General features: G+C 43.3%; 1 protein-coding gene and 1 long non-coding RNA gene across 34 annotated transcripts in view; one reads left to right on the top strand and one right to left on the bottom strand.

Moving 5' to 3' along the window:
• BEND7 (BEN domain containing 7) overlaps positions 1-1822 on the bottom strand; it is an 86792-nt gene extending 84970 nt beyond the window's left edge. For 19 of the 33 annotated variants that reach the window (XR_014817955.1, XR_014817959.1, XR_014817964.1 and 16 more), the window contains exon 1: positions 665-1244. Coding sequence is in view for 14 of the 33 variants with exons in the window: in XM_021064849.2 (XP_020920508.1) it covers positions 665-725 (61 nt within the window). In the remaining 19 variants the exon portion in view is untranslated. Of the gene's footprint in view, positions 1-664; positions 1245-1675 lie in introns of those variants that run through there. The other 14 variants (XM_084980245.1, XM_021064856.2, XM_021064850.2 and 11 more) reach the window with 5 other exon arrangements.
• An 878-nt stretch (positions 1823-2700) lies between these two features.
• Positions 2701-9261, top strand: LOC146399523 (uncharacterized). Its single transcript, XR_014817993.1, has 2 exons — positions 2701-6401; positions 7548-9261. It is a non-coding gene; the product is annotated as an uncharacterized LOC146399523 (long non-coding RNA).
• Positions 9262-27763: the final 18502 nt, after the last annotated feature.

Genomic DNA, 27763 nt, shown 5'->3' with positions numbered 1-27763 from the left:
AAACACCAAACCCCAAGCCCAGAGACTGTGGTATACACCTGTTAAATCGTCAGGGAACGGCTGGATTTTTTTTTTTTTTTTAATGATACTTATCTGACTGATAAGTGATCTATTCTAAAACCTTTCCAGCCCAAATCATGTATCCAGAAAAGATGCTGAACGTCAACAATTCTCATTTGGGCTTGGACACCTAATGAGCTTCTTTCTCGATCTTAAAAGAGCCACCATCACCTTTTTCTTTTTGTCGTTCTCTCTGGGGGAGGAAAAAACAAACAAACCCCAAACCACCACAACCATTGGTCCGGATTGGTGTCCGAACGGCCTAATGGCAAGGCGTTCACCCCCCACCCCGCAGCCGAGCCACAAGAGTGGAATACCAAAGAAGGCTCTTCGCTCCCCAAGTGTCATTGTTTGCTAATTTCCTGATGTGCCCTCCGACTTGTTTACGCGGAATCATATCCTGCCTCCCCCCCCCCTCCCCGGCACAACTTTCCCCGCCGCCTGGCGGGTGCGGCCGCAGCCCCCTCGGGCGGGGACCCCCGGAGTTGACCGCGCGGCCGCGGCGAGGGGCGAGGGGCCGGGGGCTGTTTACGCGGCGCCAGATCCTCCCTCCGCCGCCCGCACGCCCCCCGCCCGGGCCGGCTCGGCCCGGCCCGCCGCTTACCTCGGCTCACCAGTTTGAAGCTCTGCGATTTCCTGCTCCTCTTCCTCTCCGAGAACTCCATGGTGCCGCGGGCAGGCAGGGCAGGGGCTGCGGCCGGGGGCGGCCGGCCGGGCGGAGGGAGGGAGCGGCGGCCGAGGCGGCGGCGGCGGCGCTGGCTCTTGTCACCCGGCAGCGGGAGCGCGGGGACCAAGGTCCGTCTCTTGGATCCGCAGGGGGGAGGCACAGGCGAGGGAAAAACCACTCGAGCCCGCCCGGGGGCTGCGGCCGGCGGGGCTGGGTGGGAGGCGCTCTCCCGGGAGAAGTTGCCCCCTCCTGGCCGCCGCTCAGCGCGCCCCCCGAGCCCGGCTCATCCCCGGCTGCTGGGCGAGACGCCGCCGGAGCCGAACTTTCCGTTGGGGAGCGAGTTGGGGGCGGGGAGGGCGGGCCGGAGCTGCCGGCGCCCTGGGCGCTCGCCGCGGGCCGGCCTGGGCGCAGCTCCGGACGCGGCGGCGGCGGTGGCGGCGGCGAGCGCGGCCCCGGGGACGCGGCCGGCGGGCGGGCGGGCCGAGGGCGGCGGCGGCGGCGGGGTGCTAGCCGGGTCGGGGCGCTGACCGCCCCCGCGGGAGGAGGGGCGCTGCGAGGAGGCGGCGCCGCCGGGACCCCGGGGCCACCTGCTGGCAGAGCGCGGCCGCCGCCACCCACCGGCCTGGCCTCGCGGCGCCCCGAGGAGAAGCCGGAGGCCGCGGCGCAGCGCCCTCGGCCCGGCTGGCCGCCCTGCCAACCCCCGGGGACGGCGGGCCGTGCCCGGCGCGGGGGGTCGGCGAGTCGGGGCGCTGCTGTCGGGGGCTCGGCTCCCTGCCCGGAGCGTGCCCGCCGCTCCCCGGGGCGGATCTCGTTCTCAATAGCCCTGGGTGTCTGAGACCCTCGTGGCCAGCTCACTCCTCGCCTTGAGATTCAGGGTGTCGGAGGGCCAAACTCCCTGGTTTCAGGCAAGTTTGGGGGTGGGGGTGGGGAACCAAACCAAAAACTTACCCATCTGCGCTCTGCAAGGAGGAGAGGTTTTAGAATTTACGGATGAAGCCGAGTATGGAAAAGAGTAAGCTTCAGTTCTTTACCACCCCAGTACAGGAGGGTTGCAAGAAGATCGGGAGTTAGAGTCAAGGAGAGAACTTGGAATGTGGGGCTTGGGAGGGCGGAAGGGGTGAGCCGTGCGACGTCAGTGGGTGCAGGATCGCTCTGCTGACTCTGAGGGAAGAAATGGCCAAGGCAGGTGCCGAGGGCTCTGCCATTTCGTGTAAGAACTCCAGAATAATTGGCAGGAACGCAAAGCTTGTATTCGTTTTATATAATATTCTTTTCTAGGGAGCGAAGAGCGCACTATTGCTTCCTCACACCAACTTCATTGTGCGGATGGAAGAGAATTTTATACCACCTGGGAATGGTAGTACAGAAAAGTGATCTGACAAGCCTAAAAGTACTGCCGTCAAACTGATCATCTCTAGACCAAATACAAAGAGAGAAAAGAGATGGACGACCCATCTAGCCCTGTGACAAATTCAGGTGGCCTCAAAAGAGTACAGAAGAGTAAGGGGAAAGGGTATGTTGATAAATGTGGTAACAGGTTCCACCGTGAGTCTCATTCAAATGGGGGAGACAGCTTCTCAGGATCCACTCTTATTTAAGAGGGACAACTAGGAGGAAGGGGGAAGCGGGAGGCCACCTGCATAAATGCACCTGCACCAGGAAATCAAATTAAGGAACAAAGTAACCCACCAAATACTGGAAGCAGAGCCTGGTACACCTTCTGAGGTCTTATGTTAGGTGGTATATATGCAGCAAGTGGGGAGGCTGTTTATATATCCCTGGCTTGGAGATGAGACAGAGGACTGTTCAAACCCTTAAATAAGAGGTTCTGAACCTATTGGGTCACTCTCTCCTCAGAGATTATATGCAGAGCTCAGGGCCTTTGCCCAGAAAACATGTGTAGGACAAACAAAATTTTGTGTAGATTCTTTTGTGTGTGTGTGTGAGTTCTAAAAGGTGGCAGAAAGAGTTAAAGGGATAACAAGGGTTAGTCACCTACCGAATTTGGTTCTCTACCATTTAATACCCCCTCCCCGCCTTAGAACCAAACACCCAAAGATGTTTTGAAGGTGTCTAAAGAAATAAAGAGTATGATTTTGTTCCCTGGGCTGGGACCCTTATTTCTTTCTCATAATGCCTCTAAAAATATTATTCCAGAAGCCGCAAGGCTGAACACTATACTGATTGAGAAACATTGAGGATCGTTCATGCCTTGGAGCATAAAATGAGATTTTATTATGCTTAAGCTATGATGAAATCATTGAAGGTGCCATACTAAGAAGCAGATCCCTAGGGGGATTTTAACAACTTAGCATTTTCAGTTCAAGAGGGGATATGAATTCTATTTGCTGAAGAAAATATTTTTGATACAGTTATGAAGAAAATTTTTCATTGTAATAATGTTTTAAAATAATGGTCATTTTCCTTGACCCTTCTTCCTGGCTCAATATGAATGGTCTGTGTGCAATTTGGTCTACTGAGGTCATAGGTCAGGCCTGTCCTATTAACATGTAGAGAAAATCAATATTTGTTTATTCTCCACGCTGTGCAAATCACCATGCCTTCATATAACAAAAAAGTGTATATTCATAGTTGGCATTAAGCAAAAACTAATTGTGCTTTTAGAAAGAGATTGCTTTAGGTGATAGATACTAGTTGCTTGAGCTGCCATAACGAAATATGATAGACGGGGAGGCTTCAACAATTACAATTTACTTTCTCCTGGTTCTGAAGGACAGAAGTTTCCAATCAGGGTCTGGCAGAATCAGTTCCCAGTGAGGGCTCTCTTTCTGGGTTGTAGACAGCCGCCTTCTACGTGACCTCACATGAGAGAAAGAGATCTCTTCCTCTTCTTATAAGACACCTATCCCATCGCTAGGGCTCCATCCTCATGACCTCATCAAAATCTGATAACCTCCCCAAGGCCCCCAACTCTCAGTATCATCACATTCAGGGGTTAGGGCTTCAACATCAGAGTTGGGGGTCGGGGGACACAATCCAGTTGGTAGCAGTATTGTTTCTAGTTAATTGAATATAGTTTTTCAATATAGTTTTGGGGTGTTCTGGAGAGTTCTGTAGGAGATCTATTAAGGTCATTTCTCTGTCTCAGTAGTTCCAGGTTCTCCAAAGGTTTTAGAGCCACAGGTTTACATGTTATTAAAGCTCAGGGGAAACTAGTCAAATAGTCCTGGACTTGAGGTAGGCCAAGTATCTTATCATATAACCATTCTAAAACTCAGTTGATTATAGAGAAAGATTAAACATAGGTTTTAGTCTTTGCCAAAGACAGGTAATTTGGCCAGAGAACACCTAAGCAAACTTAACCCTAATTTTTAAAACTCCCTTTCTGAAAACTCTGTCCTGAGATGAATAACCATTATGAAAACCTCCATCTTTATTTAGAACCCTGTTGTCCAACAGAAATGTAAGGCAAGCCATGAATGGAATTTAAAGTTTTCTATTAACTACATTTTAAAAAGGTAAAAATAAATGGGTTTATTTTAATAATGTATCTTATTTAACCAATATATTAAAAATATTATCATTTTGACATATAATCAATGTAAAATAGCAATGAAATTTTTTTCAGTGAGATAGTTTTTTTTGTACGATGTTTTGAAAATGGTCTGTTATTTTACACTTAGAAAACAAATCAATTCAGATTAGCCAAATTCTAGTATTTAATGACCACATATGGCTATTGCTGTCTCATTAGATGGCTCAGATGTAGAGGAACTATATGATTGGAACCATGCTATGTACATAGATGTGGCTACAACCCAGTTATTGTTTAATTGTTTTACTAATAACCCTCAAAACAAAGGAGACAAGCAGGGTGGTATTCGGGCTTGAGGCTGTTTATAAATCTTTCATTGGACTGTCTGGAATTGAAAATCCTGTCAGTGAGTAGATTCTGCACTCTTTGAGGAAGATTTAGTAAGTATAAATACTAACTTTGCAGTTTTCGGACGATTGCCCGTCAAAAGGGTCATGAAAAGAGTAAGAGGCAGCCCTACTTTGGCCCCAGTTTGTCAGTTGGTTGCTGGCATAGCTCAGGTTTCCACTTTCATACACTTTATGGGTTTTAGCAATTGTAACTTAAAGGAGATAGTATTTATAAGAGATTAGTTAAATGAAAGTGAAATCTTGGAGACACTACCAAAAATGTTACCTAATGTTTATATGGGGCATCTCCTATAGGAACTCAAGGATCGAATGCTCCTAATTGCTATAGGAGGTTGGTAGATATTAATATTCCAGTTTTGCCAGTGAGGAAAATCCATTGCCATAAGACCTTTTTTGGGGGGGTCTTTTGGGGGCCAGCATATGGAAGTTCCCACGCCAAGGGTCTAATCAGAGCTGTAGCTGCAGGCCTAGACCACAGCCACAGCAACGCCAGATCTGAGTCACATCTGTGAAATATACCACACCTCACGGCAACCCCAGATCCTTAACACTGAGCAAGACTGGGGATGGACCCCTCATTCTCATAGACACTAGTCGGATTTGTTTGCGCTGAGCCATGATGGGAATTTCCTTTATGTTCTTTTTTTAAATTAAGATCTAACTTCTATAAAGAATATGAATCTTAAGTGTTCACCTTCATCAATATTTCTTTTACTTATGTCTACCTCCATATAACTGCCCTCCCCCCAGGTTAAGAGAGAACATTTCCAGCACACCAGCCGCTCCCTGACCCCACATTCCCTGCAAGTAGATGACCCCCCAAGGACACCATAGTTCTAACCTCTATCACCATAGCTTGGTTTCGTGTGTTCTTGAACTTCACATAAATGGTGTTGTACAGTGTATGCCTTTTTGCATCAGGCTTCTTTGGCTCAACATTCTGTCTGTCAGAGTCCTTCGTTTTGGGTAAAGTAGGAGTTCATTCTTTTTCACTGCCCCGTATTACTTCATTATATAAACATATCACAGTTTTGATCCCTTCTGTTGCCAGACATTCTTGTACGCTTTAGTTTGTGTCTTTTGATAGACAGAAACACATCTTATCTTGTGTATATGTTCATGAGCGGAACTTCTGAATCACAGCATATACATATGTGTGCCTTTAGCAGATAATGTCAAATAGTTTTCTTAAGTGGTTGTACCAGTTTACACTCTCACCAGCAGTGTGCGAGAGTTCTGGCTATTCCATATCTTCACCAACACTTGGTATCATCGGGGTGTGGTGCTCTGTCATTGCCTTATTGGATTTTATTTTGCCTTCCCCGATTGTCTGATGGCATGACGTACATTTTCATGCTCTTGTTGGTCATTTAGACATCTTCTTCTGTGACGGGCCTAATTCAAGTGTTTGGTCCATTTTTAAATGTTTGAGTTAATCTTTTTCATTAATTGGAAGGATTGCTTTCTATATTCCGGATGTAAATCCTTTGTAGGATATTTGTGCTGCAAATGTCTTCTAAACCGTAGCTTGTGTTTTCATCCTGAATGTCCTCGAAGTTCTGAATTTTAATGAAGGAGGGTTTCCAGTTGACTCTCGAACAACCCAGAGGTTAGGGGCACCGACCCTCCACGCAGCCATCAATCTGAACATAACTTATAGTCAACCCTCCACATATTGTATAGTTTCCCCATATCCACGATTCCCCCCATCTGACATTCTGCATCCGAGGGTTTAACCAATCGCGGTCATGCAGTGCTGTAATGCTTAGTCTCGAAAAAAATCCAAATGTGAGTGGACCCATACAATTCAAATCAGTTTTGTTCAAGAATCAACCATATAGTTTTTGTTTTGTTTTGTTTTGTTTTTTTACTTTTTTGGGCCACACCTGTGACACATGGAAGTTCCCAGGCTAGGGGTTGAATCAGAGCTACAGTTGCTGGCCTACACCACAGCCACAGCAACATGGGTTCTGAGCCACGTCTACGACCTACACCACAGCCACAGCAATGCCAGATTCGAGCTGCATCTGCAACTTACACCACAGCTCATGGCCGTGCCGGATCCTTAACCCACTGAGCGAGGCCAGGGATTGAACCTGCATCCTCCTGAATATTAGTCGGGTTTGTAAACCACTGAGCCACAACAGGAACTCCTAGATCTTTTAGTGTCATGTCAAGAAATTATCTTCAAGATGCATATATATTTTTCTGAAACTTGAATTTGTCAATGTGTTAGTGTCCTGAGTCTGTTGTAACAAATTACCACAAGCTTGGTGGCTTGAAATAGCAATAATTTATTCTCTCACGGTTCTGGGGGCCAGAAGTCAGAAGTCCGTTTCCCTGGGCCAGAATCTAGGTGGCAGCAAGGCTGTGGTCCCTCTGGAGGCTCTGGAGGAGGACCCGCTCCTGGCCTCTTCCTGCGCCTCGCCTCTTCCATCTCCTGGGGGCTGCAGGCAATCCTTCACTTGTGGCCACACCACTCTAGCCTCTGCCTGTCTCCACGACACCTTCTCTCTGTGTGTGAAGTCTCACTTGGCCTGTCACTTTTAAGGACTCTGTGATGATGTTTGGAGCCACCCTGGTTATCCAGGGTAGTCTCCACATCTCGAGATCCTTAACCACACCCACAAAGACCCTTTATTCCATATAAGATGATATGCACTGGCTCCAAGGATGAGGACAGGGGTCTTTGGGAGATCCAGTTTCCCATCTCCCAGTCAGACCGACTCCAGAGAAAGTAAACTTCTAGGGAAGACAGTGATGGGAGTCCCCGTTGTGGATCAGTGGGTTATGAACCTGACTACTATCCATGAGGATTCAGCTTTGATCCCTGGCCTTTCTCAGTAGGTTAAGGATCCTTTGTTGCTGTGGCTGTGGTGTAGGCCAGCAGCTGCAGGTCCGATTCGACCCCTAGCCTGGAACTTACATATGCTGAAGGTGCGGCCAAAAAAGAGAAAAAGAAAAAGAAAAGACAGTGGTATTACAGACAAAGTTCCAACCCAGAGTTGGGAGACATGCATACAACTACCCAGGTATAATTTTAATATCCGTGGGCCTCAGTTTCTGTATCTGTAGGAGTCATAACTATGTCCTATCACCTCCACAAAGTGGTTTGGGTGAAATCCTGCATGTGAAAGTGATGTGCAGTATTAAAATTTGCGGTCATGAGGTTTTAGTCCATGCCACACTTGAAGAGGCGCAATCGAGTAACTTACTCCTGTGTCACAATTCTCATTTTGCCATTCAATGAAATTCCTGGGTAAATAAATGTTTCCTGTGGCATTAGTGGTATCCAGGCTGCAAGGGAAGTTAACCTGGATTTTCCTCCCACATGTTTGAGACAATGCAGCATCCAAGTTTGCAGTGTGTCCTCTGGGATCAGACCTTCTGGGTTTGAAGCCCAGCTCCATCGCTTCCTAGTGGCCCCATCTTGGACAATCGGGGGTCTGATATAATATAATGTCTTCCTAATACCATATCCAGGGGCAATTTAAGGTAGAGAATTGTTGACTCTTAGAAGGAGCTTAGCTACTCAAAGGGGTCAAAAGCATCCGAGAGGTGCAGAGGTTGCAGCCACTACCTCTCCGCTGAGAGAGAGAGGAGGGGAGCAGCCCATCCGATTCCACCCCCACCCCCAACCCCAAGGTTGTCAGCCCCTTTCAGAGAAGCTGTGGCTCCTTCATGAACGTGGAGCCTGCTGGTGGGGAAGGACATTCCAGAAGGTGGGGCCAGAGCTGGTCTGCAGAAACAGCTGCCACTGAGGACACTGGGACCTGAAGTACCGCTGGACTCCTCCAAGCTGGAGGTCCCATGCTCAATACTAGCCAAGGAGGGTCCTGCTGGGGCCGCAGGCTGGCAGTGTCCCTCTGGTGCCCTCTGTTGACAGCCTCACATTCCAGCAGCTCCAGCTCAGAGAAGGGTGGGTTTGGAGCTGAGAGACAATCCATTAACTGGCAGTTACTTGCTTAATACTCCTTGGCCTTCTGGCAAGAACTGGAAGCTGGGGATGAGAAATGTACCCTTCCCCCACATAGCATTATTGTAAAAAGCAAATGAATTAAAGCATGTACGTGCTCAGACTGGTGGCTAACACAGTCTATGTCACCTATTCCAACTGGCTCTCATTGATACTAGGCCCATGTTACGAGTTGATATGAAGAGAGAAATGGGACGCTGCCTCTGCCAACAGGAACCTCATCTTTAAGACCTTAATCAGGTGGTCAGATTTGTAGATGCTTCCCAGTTATATTTTGAGAACTATCTCAAAGCTTACCTTTAGGATTTAAAGAACTTTTTCCCATTCTATTTTGACTTTGTTGGGGAAGGTTAGCTCCTTTGAGCAGAGAATTACTTGTGCTATCTTCCTGTTTGATCCCTTAACTAGAGAAATCAGTGCCAAATAAATGAATTTTTTCAATATTCATTAACAACCTACTATGTTTCAGACAGTATCTAGATCCCGGGAATACAGAAATGAACAAGACAAAACAAAACAAGATTTCTGTCCTCGTGGAACTAATTTCTAGGTGGGACTGGGGGAGAGAGGCAATAAACAAAATAAATAAAAATATGGCCTAAATGATAAATACTGTGAAGAATAATAAAACTGGGAACAGATATGAACTTGATTGTTTCTCTAAAGCCTCACTACTTAAAAAGAATTGTGTGTGTGTGTGTCGGTGACAGTTTCATATATATCCTGTGATTCTCTATCAGTTGTGGAAGCCAAAACCCCCGGCATCCCAGGAGAGCCTGTGCTGGGAATATGTTCCTTCCCACCTAGAGACTTTGGTTACATTTGAGTTAGGTTCTCCTTTATTTATTTATTTATTTTCATTTTTTGGCCTCCCCACGGCATATGGAGCTCCCTGGCTAGGGATCAGATATGAGCCACAGTCACAACCTATGCCGCAGGTGTGGCAACACTGGATTTTTAACCCCTACTGTGCTGGTCCAGGGATCGAACCCACGTCCCAGTGCTCCTAAGACACTGCTGATCCTGGTGCATCACAGCGGGAGCTCCAGTTTCTTTTTAAAAATGTTCTCTTTAGGAGTTCCCATCGTGGCTCATCAGTAACACACCTGACTAGTATCCATGAGGACCCAGGTTCGAGGCCTGGCCTCCCTCAGTGTGTTAATGATCCAGCATTGCCGTGAGCTGTGGTGTAGGTCACAGACGTGGCTCAGATCCTGTGTGGCTGTGGCTGTGGTGCACACCGGCTGCTGCAACTCCAATTCAACCCCTAGCCTAGGAACTTCCGTATGCTGAGGGTGCTGGTGTTAGAAAAAAAAAAAAGGAGGGGGAGGGAGTTCCCTGGTGGCTCATCAGGTTAAGGATCTGGCATTGTCACTGCTGTGGCTCAGGTTTGATCCCTGGCCCGGGAACTTCTACATGTCTCAGGGGTGGCCAAAAAATAATAAAATTAAACAAAATCTTCCCTTCACAATAGAAAGATGTTTACTTCTTCAGTCAGTTCATACTCATTGTACCAAGTTGCACAAACACTCAGTGGGTGAAAAGTCCTCTCCCGATTGGCAGTAGTCTTAGCTGCAAGATTGGTGGTGATTATGTCTGATGAGTAGCTAAACCCAATCTTTTTCACCTGTATGTCTGAATGTCAACCTTTCCTTAAATCTGAGTAGGTCCTCTGTGTTAAATTCTCATTTTAAAATTCTTCCTCTCTTAAATATTCATGGGAATGGCTAATCACCATCCTATGAAATAAAAGTAGAAATTTTAGACTAATCTCTTCCATTTAATTCCTCTATTCCAAAGACCTTAGAAACAGGTCTGAAAATTATAGGAACCACAAATTTAAAAAGTGTTAGTTTGATATGTCTGAAATTAATGCTTTAATTTATTCACCACAGAATGTCTTCACACATCGCTGTTTTCTGTAATTTATACCATATACTGTCTACTCAAGTTAATGTGTGAAGCATGGTTAAATTATGCCTAAAAGGGAATGTGAAAACTATCTGCAATATGGTGATGGTGAAAGGGTCTAAGTAGGAGTGATGGGGCAAAATGAAAATAAGACAAATTGAAATAGAAATTTCAGAATCACCGTCAGGCCTCAAAGTTGTACCTAACTGCTACAAGTTCTTCAGACAAAGACTTTAAAACATTTATAAGAAGTCTACTGGAAAATGGATTAGATAAAGTTCTAGGAAAATTCAGAGTTCCCACCGTGGCACAGCAGAAATGAATCCAACTAGGAACCACGAGGTTGCAGGTTCGATCCCTGGCCTTGCTCAGTGGGTTAAGGATCTGGCATTGCCGTGAGCTGTGGTGTAGGCCACAGATGCGGCTTGGATCTGGCATTGCTGTGTAGCTGTGGCATAGGCCAGCAGCTTTAGCTCCGATTAGACCCTTAGCCTGGGAACCTCCATATGCTTCAGGTGTGGCCCTAAAAGCCAAAAGACAAAAAGAACATATTTCGATAAGGAATACTGAATTGTACATGTGGCCCAAAACGTGGACTAGATCTAATGGGCTTTTGTGTGTTTCATATCCTCAGTTTTCAATCTTTGGTTAATCATGTCAAAGAAGATTTGAATTAAAGACCTAAATATAAGACCAGATACTATAAAACTCTTAGAGGAAAACATAGGCCAAACATTTTCCAACATAAACCACAGCATCATCTTCTCAGATCCACCTCCTAGAGTAATGACAATAAAAAACAAAAATAAACAAATGGGACTTAATTAAACTTAAAAGTTTCTGCAGAGCAAAGGAAACCCTAAACAAAAGGACAAGACAACCCACAGAATGGGAGAAAATCTCTGCAAATGAATCAACTGACAAGAGATTAATCTCCAAAATGTATAAACACCTCCTGCAGCTCCATACCAAAAAAACAACCATATCAAAAAATGGGCAGAAGATCTAAACAGACAATTCTCCAAAGAAGACATGCAGGTGGCCAAAAAACACATGGAAAGATGTTTCAACACCACTCATTATTAGAGAAGTGCAAATCATAACTACTATGAGGTACTACCGTACACCAGCCAGAATGGCCATCGTCAAAAAGCCTACAGACAATAAATGCTGGAGGGGGTGTGGAGAAAAGAGAACCTATTACACTGTTGGTGGGAATGTAAATTGGTGCAACCAATGTGGAAAACAGTGTGGAGGTTCCCCAGAAAACTAAAAAGAAGATTACCATTTGATCCAGCAGTCCCACTCCTGGGCATCTATCCAGAGAAAACCATGACTCGAAAAGATACATGTACTCCAATGTTTATTGCAGCACTGTATACAATATCCAAGATATGGAAACAACCTAAATGTCCTTCAACAGACAAGTGGATAAAGAAGATGTGGTATATATACACAGTGGAACATTACTCGGTCATTAAAAGGAAAGAAATAACAGCATTTGTAATAACATGCATGGACCTAGAAATTATGCTAAGTGAAGTCAGTCAGACAGTAAGACAACAACATTAAATGCTATCACTTACATGTGGAATCTAAAACAAGAACACAATGAACTTCTTTGCAGAACAGATACTGACTCACAGACTTCAAAAAGCTTATGGCTTCCTGATGAGACAGGTTGGGGCCTGGGGGAATGCGCTGGGGGTTTGGGATGGAAATGCTGTAAAATTGGGTTGTGATGATCATTGTACAACTACAAACGTAATAAAATTCATGGAGTAATTTAAAAAAAAGATTTGAGATAAAGATCAAATTAACAAATTCTCTAGAAAAGGGTGACGTATTTTGTCCACATGATTTCATTTTGTCTTTTCCCTCATGTATATGACATGCTGACAGGACTCATTCATTTTCTGTTGGCTAATTTAATGCTGGCCAAAGTTTGGTAAAGCCACAGTGATCCTTCTGGAGTCTGCAGTCTGTTCTCTGCTCCCCTGACCTTGTGCTTCTGGCTCATTTTGTAGGAATCTGGGGTCAGAAATGTAAAGGCAGGATTCCTGGTCTCTATGATTCAGTCTTGTTTGATTTTGGAGATTAATAATATAATCGTAAGTAGTGTTTTTAAATGTAGCAATTTGGAGATTGTATTCATTAATTCACTGAAACTCTGTTCTATATGCAAAGCACTTGCTTCTAGGTTTTAGGCCCCTAGGAAATACAGATCTGAGAGACTGCTCCTGCCTTCAGTGAGTGTACAGTTTAGTTAGCTGCTAAATGAGAAGGAGCTGCTATCTTTTTCTGCCCCCATCTCCTCTTTTTTGGCCACAATCACAGCACATGGAAGTTCCCAGGCCAGGAATGTAATCTGAGCTGCAGCTGCAGCCTTTGCTACTGCTGTCACAACATCGGATCCTTAGCCCACTGTGCCCTAACAGGAACTCCAGAAGCTGCTGTCTTTATGTGGGCCACCACTTCTAAAACACTGAAGGAAAAATAGGAAGTGGAATTCAGGTGATTCAGATGGAGAATGTTGGGGGAGAGGAGAAGGGAAGTGCTGGCGGAGGGCTCCAGGTTGGTACGTATGGGTTCATTTCCCTCTATGATGCTGAAGGGACTTTTTTTACTCTTGTATTAGGGTTCTCCAGAGAAAAGAAACATATACATAACCCCATACATACTATGAAAATTAATTAAGGGAAACTTCATTAAAATGAAGTTGGGAGGCAGAAGGGGGAGCTCTCGTAGGCTACGGCTTGAGGTCCATACCGATCCCAACACTAAGAGACACACTCTGCATCTCTGTTAGTGAGTAACCCTACTTTACTACCTCCAACAGGAGGAAAAAAGATCTTCCTGCCTGGCAACCGCTCAGCCAATGAAAAGCCACTGTACTTCAAACTCCCAGTTTCCTCCAATGGACTCTTTGCTTGTAAGAGCGGCATTCCCTTCCAGCATTCCCTTCTTCTCTATAAAAGGTTTCCTCTCCTTGGATTTACTAGATTTGCAGGTCGTGCATCATAGTTGTGTGACCTGGATGACAATTCTTTGCTGCTCCAGAATAAACCCATTTTGCTGATAAAGTAATTGATTGTTTTAGGTTAGCAATATACACATAAATAAAGAGATTTATTTGAAGGATTGGCTCATGTGATTACAAGGACTGAGAAGTCCCAAGAGCTGCATCTGCAAGCTGGTGATCCAGGAAACCTAGATGTAATTCTGGTTTGAGTTCACAGGGGTAGCCAGAGAAACTGATGGTAATAAACCCCAGTTCAAGGTCAGGAGAAGATCAATGTAGTAGCTCAAGCAGGCAGGCGGGAAGCAAAAGGGGCAAACTCCTCCATCCCCTGACTTTTTATATTCAAGGTTCTATCCAAGCCCCTATTGGATTGGATGATGCTCAGTCTAACTGGGGGGGGGGGGAGGGATTTACTTCACTGAGTCCACTGATAACAGCTGCTAATTTGTCCAGGAACAACCTCACAGCCTCACCCAGAAATAACATTCAATCTGGGCACCCGATGGCCCAGTCAAGTTGACACATAAAATTAACCATCACAACTCTGAAGTCGTATTGCAGCAGAATAGCATTCCTTTCAAACAGAGAACTGAATGTGCGAGATCATTTTTTGGCTTTGTCAAAGGAGACTGAAACGGCAGTCTTATACCGTCCGTGCCTTCACTATGCAGCCTCTGCCTCTTTTGATCTTCTTATGTGCTCCGGAGACCACTTCCTGTTTCGGTGGTCTGTTCTTGGGGAAGCTCTGCTTTTCCTGGGGCTGAATCTTCTCATTGACTCAAACTCACCTGGGAGTCTTCATTGTATTCAGGCAACAGGGAATAGTTGTGGGTGCAGGAAGCTGCTTCCTACCGTCATCTTCCATCGCTACTGCTGCCCCCTGAACTAGCACGTACCCTGTTCCATTCTCCTGGGGAACCAAAGGGTATCATTTCATCTGTGAAATCCTTTTAGTGGAACCTTTCCTCAAGGATGCTTTGACGAGATCTCTATCTAATGGGGGTAACTGAGTTTTTCAAACAGCAAAGTAAAACAAATAAATGGATATCTGCTATGAAATTTAGGTAACTTAGTGATTCTTCTGATTAATTGTCATTAATAATCTAGGGTGTTCTTGCGGTGACTCAGTGGAAACGAATCTGACTAGTAGCCATGAGGATGCAGGTTTGATCCCTGGCCTTGCTTAGTGGGTCAAGGATCTGTCGTTGCTGTGCTCTGTGGTATAGGTCACAAATGGGGCTCAGATCTGGCGTTGCTGTGGCTGTGGCAATGGCCAGCAGCTACAGCTCCAGTTCGACCCAAACCTGGGAATCTCCATATGCTTCAGGTGTGGTGCTAAAAAGACAAAAAAAAAAAAAAAATCCATAATAGTCTATACAGCTATATCTATGCAATTCTAATAATTTTTATTAATTTAATTGAAATAGTTTATAATTACATAAAAATATAGTCCACATTTGCTTTTAAAACATTTTATTGGAGTAGGGTTGACTTACAATATTGTATTGGTTTTAGGTGTACAACAAGTCGAATTGGTGGGAAGGATCAAGATGGCAGAGGAGTAAGACGTCTTGCTCAGTTTCTCCAACAAACACATCAAAAAAACACATCTACATGTAAATTGACTCGCACAGCACATATACTGCACGCTGGCAGAAGAACTTAAACCTCCAAAAAGGTCAAGAAACTTTTGACATAACTGGGTAGAACAAAAGAAAAGAGAGAGAGAGAGCAAAAAGGAATCAGGACAAGACTAGCATTCCTGAGAGGCACCTGTGAAAGAGAAAAGGAACCTACATCCTGGGAAGCCGCCTAATCAACTGGGAGATCAGCTGAGAGGAAGAGACCTCAAAGTCACCGAAGCGCAGCAGCTGGACTGAGGAGGGCAAAATAGAGCGAGAGCCGCCCAGATCATCTACGCCACCGCCACCGCCACCGCCACCACCAGGACATCACGGCCTGAGACACTCGGGCGGGAGCTGGGCGCTGAGACTCAGGCTCCGGAGGTCAGTCTCGGGGAGGGGACGAGGGGTGGCTGTGTGGGGACAGCCTGAGAGGCTAAGGAGTGGTGCGCCATGGGTGGCGGAGCAGCGTGCTGTGGGCTGGGGAGTGGAAGGCCATGGCAGAGGGAACCCTGCGGAAGGTCTAGGTCCGCAGGAGAAGCGAGGAACCATTGTTGTGGGGGGCGGACGAGAGGAGGAGGGGAGGGCCGCCATAGGAATCGCCCTGTGCAGGTGCGCGCAGGGACTCTCAAAGGGTGGGGCGCTTCTGGTGCGGGCTGTGGATGGTGAGAAGCCACCTGCTTGGGCTACAGGAGACCCGGCGCTTCTTGTGCAGGCAAAGGGTGGCAGGGCACCTCTTGTGTGGGCTAAGGGCAGTGGGGGGCTAAGTGAAGCGTGGCGCCTCTTGCATGGTCTACAGGCAGCAGGGACGGCTCACCATGGTTGTCTCAGAGGCCAGAGGGAGGCATGGCCTGCCACCACTGGAGGCCTGTGAATGGGCTCCACCTGCAGCCCCAGTCACCTCAGGGGTTGGCCAAAAAAAAAAAAAAAAAAAAGAGGGTACTGCAACTGAGCACCATATGTTGTTGCTCTCACTCCCCTGGGAACACACCTTAATCTCTAAAATATACAAACAACACATACACCTCAACAGCAAAAAAGCCAACAACCCAATTGAAAAATGGGCAAAAGATCTGAATAGACATTTCTCCAAAGAAGATATACAAGTGGCCAAAAAGCACATGAAAACATGCTCAACATCACTGATTATTAGAGAAATGCAAATCAGAACTACTATGAGGTACCTACCACCTCACACCAGTCAGAATGACCATCATTAATAAGTCCACAAATATTTTTTTTGATCTCCTTGAATATAAAGACTTTGCTTGCTTGCAAAAAAAAAAAAAATTAAGTCCACAAATAACATGTAGTAGTTTCCATGTTTTGGCTATTGTGAATAGTGATGCAATGACTTACTTCACTCAGTTGGATAATCTCTAGGTCCATCCAGTGTTGCTGCAAATGGCATTATTTCTTTCTTTGTTATGGCTGAGGAATATCCCATTGTATATATGTACCACATCTTCTTTATCCATTCCTCTGTTGATGGACATTTAGGTTGCTTCCATGTCTTGGCTATTGTAAATAATGCTGCAGTGCATATTGGGGTACATACATCTTTTTGAAATATGGTTTTCTCTGGAAAAAAATATGCCCAGGAGTGGGATTTTCTGGATCATATGGTAGTTCCATATTTAGTTTGTTTTTTAATTCAATGGTGGCATCCACAGTATATTGAAGTTCCCAGGCGGGATTGAACAGCTGTGATCTATGGGGCAGCTGCAACAATGCCAGAGCCTTTAATGCACTATGCTGAGCCAGGGATTAAATCTGCATCTCCTTAGCCACCTGAGACAACACAGTCAGATTCTTAACCCACTGTGCCATGGCAGATACTCTTACATTTAGTATTTTTAAGAAACTTCCATGCTGTTCTCCTTAATGGTTGTACCAATTTACATTCCCACCACAGTGTAGAAAGGTTCCCTTTTCTCCTCATCCTCTCCAATATTTATTGTTTGTAGACTTTTTTGTTGATGGTCATTCTAACTGGGTGAGATGATATCTCATTTTATTTTGATGTGCCTTTCTCTAGTAATTAAGGATGTTGAGCATCTTTTCATATGCCTGTTAACCTTCTGTCTTTGGAGAAATGTCTGTTTAGATCTTTTGCCAATTTTTTTTATTAGATTGTGGGGTTTTTTGGTATGAGATGTTTGTATATTTTAGAGATGAATCCCTTGTTGGTAGCTTTGTTTGTAAGGATTTTCTCCCATTCTGGGGTTTATTTATTTATTTATTTATTTATTTTTTAATTTTCCCATTGTACAGCAAGGGGGTCAGGTTATCCTTACATGTATACATTGCAATTACAGTTTTTTCCCCACCCTTTCTTCTGTTGCAACATGAGTATCTAGACATAGTTCTCAATGCTATTCAGCGGGATCTCCTTGTAAATCTATTCTAAGTTGTGTCTGATAAGCCCAAGCTCCCGATCCCTCCCACTCCCTCCCCCTCCCATCAGGCAGCCACAAGTCTCTTCTCCAAGTCCATGATTTTCTTTTCATGGGAGATGTTCATTTGTGCTGGATATTAGATTCCAGTTATAAGTGATATCATATGGTATTTGTCTTTGTCTTTCTGGCTCATTTCACTCAGTATGAGATTCTCTAGTTCCATCCATGTTGCTGCAAATGGCATTATGTCATCCTTTTTTATGGCTGAGTAGTATTCCATTGTGTATATATACCACATCTTCCGAATCCAATCATCTGTTGATGGACATTTGGATTGTTTTTTAAAAAATATATATGATTTCCTCTGTTGTGCAAAAGCTTTTAAGTTTAATTAGGTCCCATTGGTTTATTTTTGCTTTTATTTTCATTGCTCTAGGAGTGGATCAAACAAGGTATCGCTGTGATTTATGTCAGAGAGTGTTCTGTTCTCTGTTTTCCTCTAGAAGTTTTATAGTATCCAGCCTTATGTTTAGGTCCTTAATCCATTTTGAGTTTATTTTTGTGATGGTATTAGACAATGTTCTAATTTCATTCTTTTACAAGTAGCATTTCACTTTTCCCAGTACCACTTATTGAAGAGACTGTCTTTCCTCCACTGTATGTTCTTGCTTTCTTTGTCATAGATTAGTTGACCACAGGTGAATGGATTTATTTCTGGGCTTTCTAGTCTGCTCCATTGATCTATATTTCTGTTTTTGTGCACACACCATACTCTTTTGATGACTGTTGTTTTGTAGTATATTCTAAAGTCAGGGAAGCTGATTCTTCCAGTTCCATTTTTCTTTTTCAAGATTGCTTTAGCTATTCAGGGTCTTTTGCATTTCCATACAAATTTTAAAATATGTTCTAGTTCTGTGAAGAATGTCATCAGTAATTTGATGGGGATTGCATTGAATCTGTAGATTTCCTTGGGTAGTATAGTCATTTTGACAATATTGATTCTTCCAATCCAAGAGCATGATATATCTTTCCTTCTGTTTGTGTCATCATTGATTTCTTTCCTCAGCATCTTATAGTTTTCAGAGTGTAGGTTTTTACTTCTTTAGGTAGGTTTATTCCTAAGTATTTTACTCTTCTTGATGCAGTGATGAATGGGATTGTTTCCCTAATTTCTCTTTCTGATCTTTCACTTTAGTATATAGAAATATAGTTGATTTCTGTGTATTAATTTTGTATCCTGCAACTTTACCAAATTCACTGATGATCTTTAACAGTTTTCTGGTAACATCTTAGGATTTTCTATGTATAATATCATATCATTTTCAAACAGTGACAGTTTTACTTCTTCTTTTACCATTTGGATCCCTGCATATTTGCTTTTAAAGTAATGATTTTGCCCTATGAAGTGACACTGCCATAGTTTCATTCTCTGAAGAATTAGGGTGAGATTCCTTTTTTTTTTCTTTTTTTATGAGAAGGATCAGGACTGAAGATAAAGTCAGAATTAGCTAAATTAGACAATATTTATCACTTCAAAGTTTCACTTTTTGACTCAATCTGTATTAGTGCCTTTGAGCTGTTGGTTGTTGTGTGCCTTAACCCCTCTAAGTTTTCCATGTCAGTGTAGTTATATTTCATTTGTAGTATCTTTGATCTATGTCATCTCTCAATTTGGCAATGCAGATTTCCTTGAGATTTTTAAACATTCTTATCAGCACTTTGCTTTGAAATTCCCAACCCCCTTTCCAGGAACCAAGAAGAAACTTTGAGCTCATCTATACTTGCTGACAAGTAAGTTTTCATGTGTTTACAACACCATATACTCTTTAAGGACAAGCTGACTTGATCTCTTTCTGTACAACACCAAGAAAACATTTCCAGCTATGTAAGCGTCTTAATGCTGCTGACTGTCACTGTCTGAGCTTGATGTTTTCAGAGACTGCTTTTTGGATATTTGGATGTTTTGGGTAATTTTCTTGTGGGCAACTCAATATGTAGTATATACCTAAGAATTCCCATTTTTAAGCCTAAGGTTTTCATTCTTGGTTGATTATTAAAAATTAGGGTTACCAGATCTAGGGAGGAGCAAATAATCAAATAGGAACAACCAGGTAAATTTGAATTTCACATAAAGTATGAAAGTGCATTTATACATTTATGTATAAATTATAAGTATATCCCATCAAAACTAGTGACATACTAAGAAATTATTCATTCTTTTTTTTTTTCTTTTTTTAGGGCCACACATGTGGCATATGGAAGTTCCCAGGCCAGGGGTCAAATCAGAGCTACAATTCCTTTTGCTTTCTTTCGTTCTTTTTTTTTTTTTAATGAAAAGGATCAAGATTGAAAATAAGAAAGTGCTGGGGGAGTTCCCGTCGTGGCGCAGTGGTTAACGAATCTGACTAGGAACCATGAGGTTGCGGGTTCGATCCCTGCCCTTGTTCAGTGGGTTAACGATCCGGCGTTGCTGTGAGCTGTGGTGTAGGTTGCAGACGCGGCTCGGATCCTGCGTTGCTGTGGCTCTGGCGTAGGCCGGGGGCTACAGCTCCGATTAGACCCCTCTCCTGGGACCCTCCATATGCCGCAGAAGCGGCCCAAAGAAATAGAAAAAAAAAAAAAAAAGACAAAAAAAAGTGATGGCCTATACCACAGCCACAGCAATGCCAGATCTGAGCCACATTGGCAACCTATACTGCAGCTTGTAGCAATGCTAGATCCTTAACCCACTGAGTGAGGCCAGGGATCAAACCTGCATCCTCACGGAGACTGGTTGGGTTCTTAATCTGCTGAGCCATAACAGAAACTCCAAATTATTTATTTTTTATGTGAAATTCAAATTCAACTGAGTGTCCTATATTTTATTTGGCAACCCTATCATAAACAGGAATTTCTGTTCCTACAGTTTTCCCATCCTTCAATTCCCTGGAATTTCACCCAAGGTTCAGAGTCCAGAGAGATGGGAGGAAGTAGGGATATAGGAGGGTTACTCATACTTCCTAGCATTTTAAACACCATATTAGGCCTAGAAAAATGGTGAGGTATCAGGTAAAAGGAAGGAGTCTCTGGAATGAGGTAACCCCAGGCATGGTATAGCCCCTTATAGGATTGATTATCCATCCATTTAAATCATTAACAATTTAACCAGCCCCTCACAGAGCTGTAATCAGTATTCATCAGTGAGTATGTGGTCCCTGCATTGTTCATACTCTGTAGCCAGGTCATATCATACCTTGTGATGTCCTTACAGTTTATCTGGTTACGGTTTCCCATCACATCCCTACTGTGTAGTGAAATGTAATTCTTTCTGTAAGATGTTGGCACAACAAGAAAACAACAACAACAACAACAAAAACAAAAAAAAAAAAAACACCCGAGGATGTACAGCCTCTTCCCCTTCTCCTCTTGGCAAGAAGGATTCCCTCTTCACCTAAGCTGTGTCCCTGGTCCCAGGATTGCACTGCACCAGGTTAATGGGAGAGGGAGGGAATTAAATGCAGCTCAGGACAGTTCTATTGATCTCAGAAAGTGGCAAAAGGAGAAAGGCACAGATTCAGAAGGTGAGAGCATGAGGGCAGAAAGAGAAGAAGGTGGTATATGTATGTGTGTGTGGAGCGGGGCTCATGAGACAGAGGGGGAGAGGGAGTTGGGGAGGAGAGGGGAATGTAGAGAAAGAAGGGGTCCTGCTTGACCAGGTGTGATATCAGAGAGAAAGGAAGAGATGATTTTCAAGAAGTTTTGCTGTCGTTTGTAAGATTTGTCCCCTTTTTGGCATCTTTAAAGACACTGCCATTAATATTTATACGTATCTAATGACTTTTTGCTGCTACAGTGATGTTTCCTCTGAATGTGAATTATCCTAATACACGTACGTAGCACCTCACTTATGCTGTTCATGCACAGTGAGGAAGGATGAAAAGCAGGGAAGTAAGGATCCATTAACTTCTGCTCAAACAAATGTTGGGCCAGCAAAACTTACAAGTAGTGCCTCATTTAATTCCATCATCACATTCCCTGGGAAGAGCTAAAACAATTATTCTCAACAAGAACATTAAAAAATAAACTGATATTATCTATTCATGTCTTCATGACATTGTGGATTTCCATTTTACCTCTTTTCCTCCCTTGTCCCTTGTATAGATTAATGTGTGTGTGACATGATGTGTGACCATGAGGTAAAAATAATTTTGTCATGCAAAGTAGAACTTATCCTCCAAATTAATGGAAATTTTCCCCCAAAGATGTCAACATGGATGTTGAAACCTTTGTATTTATGCATCAGTGCCTCACATCTGAATATCACATTGTTTAAAAACACTGGGATCTCTGTTTTGGAATTGCCTTCAGAGTTTATATCAAATTATTTTGACTATTCTCAGTAATGGAAAATCTTCATCCTTAAAAATACATTTGAGTTTTGGAAACAGCCAAGGACAATTTGGACCACACTTTGATGGATAAAGTATGTAATAATAATAGGTAATACTTTGGGATAAAAATAGGGTAGTAAAATTAATGAAGCTTTTTGTATAGCTCCTCAACTGAAAGTGATTATAAAATATGTCATTCTAAATTATTTTTGAGCAATGGGTTGAGTTGAATGAAAGCATAGTCCTCCACAAAACTATTCCAAAATAACCATTTGCTTGGAATTGTGTTTATTCATGTGTTTATTTACCCATTCATTCAAAATTAGTTCAATAGACATGTTCTGAGGACCTTCCCAAACTTAGACATTGTCTTCAAGATTACCAAGATAAAAAGACTTAGTTCTTGGAGTTCCCGTTGTGGTGCAGCAGAAACAAATCTGACTAGGAACCATGAGGTTGCTGGTTTGATCCCTGGCCTTTCTCAGTGGGTTAAGGATCCAAGGATCTGGTGTTGTCATGAGCTGTTGTGTAGGTTGGCAGCTGTAGCCCTGATTTGACCCCTAGCCTGGGAACCTCCATATGCCACGAGTGCACCCAAAAAAAAAAAAACAAAAGAAAAAAAAGACTTAGTTCTTATTCTCAGAAACGTCTTCTTCTTCTTTTTTTTTTCTTTTTTAGGGCCACACCTACAGCATATGTAGGTTCCCAGGCTAGGAATCCAGTCAGAGCTATAGCCTCTGGCCTACACCACGGCCAAGATTCAACTCAAGATCCAAGCAACTCAAGATCCAAACCGAGTCTGTGATCTACACCACAGCTCATGGCAGCATCAGATCCTTAACCCACTGAGCAAGGTCAGGAATCAAACCCACGTTTTCATGGATACTAGTCAGGTTCGTTAACCACTGAGCCATGATGGGAACTCTAGAAACTTTTAATTCCATTGGAAAATTGATATATAAATGCACAATTAGAGTATACATATTTGAAACTTTTTTTTTAATTTTTAGATTATTCCATGTTTTATTTTTTATTTTATTTTATTTTTTTTTATTTTTTGTCTTTTTGCTATTTCTTTGGGCTGCTCCTGTGGCATATGGAGGTTCCCAGGCTAGGGGTCTAATCGGAGCTGTAGCTGCCAGCCTACGCCAGAGCCACAGCAACGCGGGATCCGAGCCATGTCTGCAACCTACACCACAGCTCACGGCAACGCCGGATCCTTAACCCACTGAGCAAGGGCAGGGACTGAACCCGCAACCTCATGGTTCCTAGTCGGATTCGTTAACCACTGCGCCACGACGGGAACTCCCATATTTGAAACTTTTAATGGGTTTTGGAATTCAGGATTATTTCACATTTTTGCAAGACAGCATGATGAGATTCCAGTTGCTATGGCTAGAGAACAATTACCCCAAAACTTTGTGCCCTAAAACAACAAAAATATTTATTTTTCTCATGAATTGCATTTTGTGTAGGGCATGGTGGCACCAACTTGTCTTTGCCCCCATTGAGCCAACACTTAGGGCACCTCAGTGCCAAGGGCAGGCATCGTCTGAAGACATCACTCGTTCATATATCTCGCAGTTGATGCTGGTTGGTGGTTGACGCTGGGTGAGTTTGTGGGCCAGAAAATCTGCAAATGGTCTTACCATATGACTGGGCTTCCTTACAAAACGGTGGCTGGGTTTCAGTGGAAGAATTTTGAGAAAGAGGAAAACTGGCAGAAGGCATATCACCTTTTATGACTTTGCCTTGGAAGTCAAACAGCATCATTAACTGTTGTATACATTGAGGCCATCCTAAAATCACTCCCATTTTCAAGGGAAGAGGACACTGACCTCACTTATTGATGAGAAGTCCAAGTTCTAGAACTTGTAGGACAAGAAATATTTCAGAAGCTATTTCTGGAATGGACCATGGGTGCATATTCTCCATGTTACATAGTATCACCAGTAGGGTCTGAGGCTTCACTCTCATGAAACTCATGAATATTTCTGCAGCAAAATTAGTGAATATTCACACAAAGCAGAGTAAATTGGGGTTAGAAATACAAACAGTTCAATTCCATTTTTGCCATCAAATGAGTTACCAAAAAATATTTTCATTTGCATAGATTTTCCGGATTTCAGACATTCCGGTAAGTGATTTTTGATATGTGATCTAATTTGTGCTGATGGAGGCTATAGACATTCACAACATACCTGGAAGAAAAGATTGTGCAAAGACTGGGGCTGCGTAACAAATCTTCACAGAAGGGGAACCTGAAAAGGAGTTAGGAAAGATCTGGTGTCTACTAAGGAATGGAAGCCTGAGAGAGTGTGGCATGTCTGAAGAAGAGTAAAATTTTCAGGATGGCTGGAATATGTACATGAGAAAGCATCAGGGGCCAGATCATGAAGAGTCTTAGAAACCATATTGTGGAATCTGGATTTCATCTTGTAGAGACAGTGTGAGTCCAATTAACGATTTTAAGCAGGAGAGGGATGTGATCATATTTGCTCTTCAGAATGACTGTTTTTGGTGCCGGACTGTAGATCACGGGAAATGAGAATGGAATTCACTGAAGAAGCTCCTCAGCAGGCAGCTGGAGTTGATGCCTGCCCAATATAAGAGCAAGGAAGAACTGTTGCATTTAGCTGCCATTTCTTTTTGTGCTATAGGTCAGAATAAATTAAGAAAAGCACAATGGGAGTTCCCGTCGTGGTGCAGTGGTTAACGAATCCGACTAGGAACCATGAGGTTGTGAGTTCAGTCCCTGCCCTTGTTCAGTGGGTTAAGGATCCGGCGTTGCCGTGAGCTGTGGTGTAGGTTGCAGACGCGGCTCAGATCCTGCGTTGCTGTGGCTCTGGTGTAGGCCAGTGGCTACAGCTCCGATTAGACCCCTAGCCTGGGAACCTCCATATGCCGCGGGAGCAGCCCAAGAAATGGCAAAAAGACAAAAAAAAAAAAAAAAAAAAAAAAAAAAAAAAAAAGAAAAAGAAAGAAAGAAAAAGAAAAAAAAGAAAAGCACAATGTGGGGATGGACATAGGTTGTCAGACTGTCCCTTTTCTAATTTATTTTTTTTTTATCCAAGCAGTGTGTATGTCTTTACAATGTGAAATAGCACAAGGCATAGAATGAAAACCAATACCACATCTCTGTACCACATCTCATTATGCATAGTCTTACTCTATAAAAGCTCCCATTTTCACTCCTTTCAATGGTTTCTTCTTGGATTTACCTCCATGATCTATGTAATGTGTTACATATGTTACAAGTAACAGGAAAAAAAAAAGTGAAAATGACTTAAGTAATAACACTTATTCTCACATAACAAGAAATTCAGATTGGACAAGCTTCGGACCCTGTGAGTGCCTTCATCTCAACTGGCTCCTCTCATGATCATAAGATGAATTCTTTGGTTCCAGGACTCACATGGGGAAAAAAATAATCCCGTAGGAGCTGAAGAGGGACTGTTGTATGATTCTTTGTTTGATTTAGTTTATCAGCAAATAAATCTTTTTTAGATACCCTCCAGCTTCCTTTCCCTCCTGTACCTTTGGCTGATTTGGGTCACATGCCCTGTGTTGGATTATCCGTTATCACCACCCTTTCTGAGGTCTCCTTTGCTTTGAAGAGGAGAAGCCAGGAGCTACATTTGCCAGAATCCCACTTGTCCTATGGTTCCAAGCTAGAAAATGTTGAGCCAGAGTAATGGAGAGATTTGTGAGTCTGTTTCAGCCAGGATTTTGACTGGAGGTGGTACTCAGAGAAACTTCAAGGTGAGTTTTGAGAGCAATCTGCTGGAGTGCCTCAAGTTGAGAAGTGCCTCAAGTTATCTGACCATTGCTCCCTTAGGCCTTTTTTCTGGGTAAGCCACAAATTTTGTGTATTAAAACCCTTTCTATCTAGCCTGCAAAGAGTAGCTTTTGGTTTCCTGACTGATATATGACCCTTCCTAAACATATCACTGAAGCAGGAGAAATGAATTACAAGATGGACACAGACAAATCAGGATTTACCCCCAGAGATATGTGGGAGAAAGATGGACATTTTAATAAAATTCCTGTTCTGCTAACAATGAAAAATGGGGTGGGGAATGGAGTGTGAGTCCAACATAGAGCAAAATAGTAATCCTGGGAAATCTGACTTCTGGTAATGCTGGAATAGCTTGGTTAGACTAACCCTCCCTTAGAGAACATAATAAATCTGGGTGGAAATATTAAGAATCAAGTATTTGTAAACACTGGACAGATACTAAAAGCAGGCAGAAATTGGAGAAGAGTCTACACTTCAGAGATTAGATTACACCCTTGTGATTTTGAGTTTATAGTTTTTGCCCAGAAATGCTCACTGGTCCACTAGGTAGCTCAGGATGAAATTGCCGTCCTTTCTGGCTGGTATTGTCAGAGTACAGAGTTCAGGACTGGAGGAAAAACTTGGAAGGTAGGGGGGTATCTTAGAAGGGAGGAAGCTGTAGAGGTGATGAGCCCCAAATCTGCGTATAAACTATGCCCACATTCTTTTCTGACCACTGGAATGTGTATAAGTGGAGGAGACCACAAAAAATGCAGTGAAAAGGGGCAACTCGAAACTGAAAGAATTGAGCAGAGGTTTCAGCTACAGCCTGAAGCAGAGGTGACAGACTTAGGAGTTTGAGTCTAGCCAAGGCAATAATCTGGGAGAACAGAAATCACATTCTTCTGAGCAAATAACAGAATTCAGAGTCTATAGTGTAATGTCCATATACAATAAAAATGACCAACCATGTAAAGAATCAGGGAAATGTGACCCATGTGCAAGAAAAAGAAAAAAAAAAACCTGTCAGTGGAAACCAAACCTAAGGTGATACTTAGCAGATAAAGACTTTAAAGCAGCTCTTGTAAATATGTTCAAGGACTTATAGGAAAATGTGCTCATAGTGAATGAACAGATGTAAATCTTAGGAGTAAAATATAAACAGTGAAAAGATTCCGTCTGGGCTGCTATAACAAAAATATCATAACAACAAACATTTGTTGCTCATCGTTCTGGAAGCTTGGAAGTCCAAGATCAAGGTATTTGGCAGATACGGTGTCTGGTGAGGCCCAGTTCCTGGTTCATAGATGGCTGTCTTCTCCCTGTATCCTCACATGGTTTAAGAAGTAAAGGAGCGCTCCTGGTTCTCTTTCATTTATTATTATTTTTTGTCTTTTGTCTTTTTAGGGCTGCACCTGCGGTAAACGGAGGTTCCCAGGCCAGGGGTTGAATTGGAGCTGAAGCTGCTGGCCTATGCCACAGCCACAGCAACGTGGGACCTGAGCCATGTCTGCACCTACACCAGAGCTCATGGCAACACTGGATCCTTAACCCACCAAGCAAGGCCAGGGATCGAACCTGCATCCTCCTGGGTACTAGACAGTTCATTAACCACTGAGCCATGAGGGGAACTCCAGGTTCTCTTTTATAACAGCACCAATCCCATTGATGAGGACTCCACTTTCATGTCCTAATCACCTCTCCGAGGTCTCACCTTCTAATACCATCACATTTGAGGGCCAGTGTTTCAACATATAAATTTTCAGAGAAGCACAAACATTCAGTCTATAGCAAATTCAAGTTAAAATTCTAAAAGGAAATACAGTAACTAAAATGAAAACTGCACTGGATATGAATAATGGCAGATTGAAGATGGCACAAGAATCATTCAATTTGAAAATAGATGAATGGAAATTGTCCAAATTTGAGAAAAAGGAGAAGAAGGGTAGGAGAAAAAGAGAAAGATCTTCAGAGAGCTGTAGGACAGTACCAAGCAGTCTAACATGTGTGATTGGAACCCCAGATGGAGCAAAGAGAGAGAAGAGGGAAGAA

The sequence above is a fragment of the Sus scrofa genome, chromosome 10 (assembly GCF_054392235.1).
Source record: "Sus scrofa isolate SSC_HxYL_T2T_F1_AM1 chromosome 10, Sscrofa_HxYL_maternal_Yorkshire_Landrace_v2.0, whole genome shotgun sequence".
NCBI lineage: Eukaryota > Metazoa > Chordata > Mammalia > Artiodactyla > Suidae > Sus > Sus scrofa.
The sequence above is the reverse complement of the archived record's forward strand: the minus strand, read 5'-3'. Positions and strand labels throughout refer to the sequence as shown.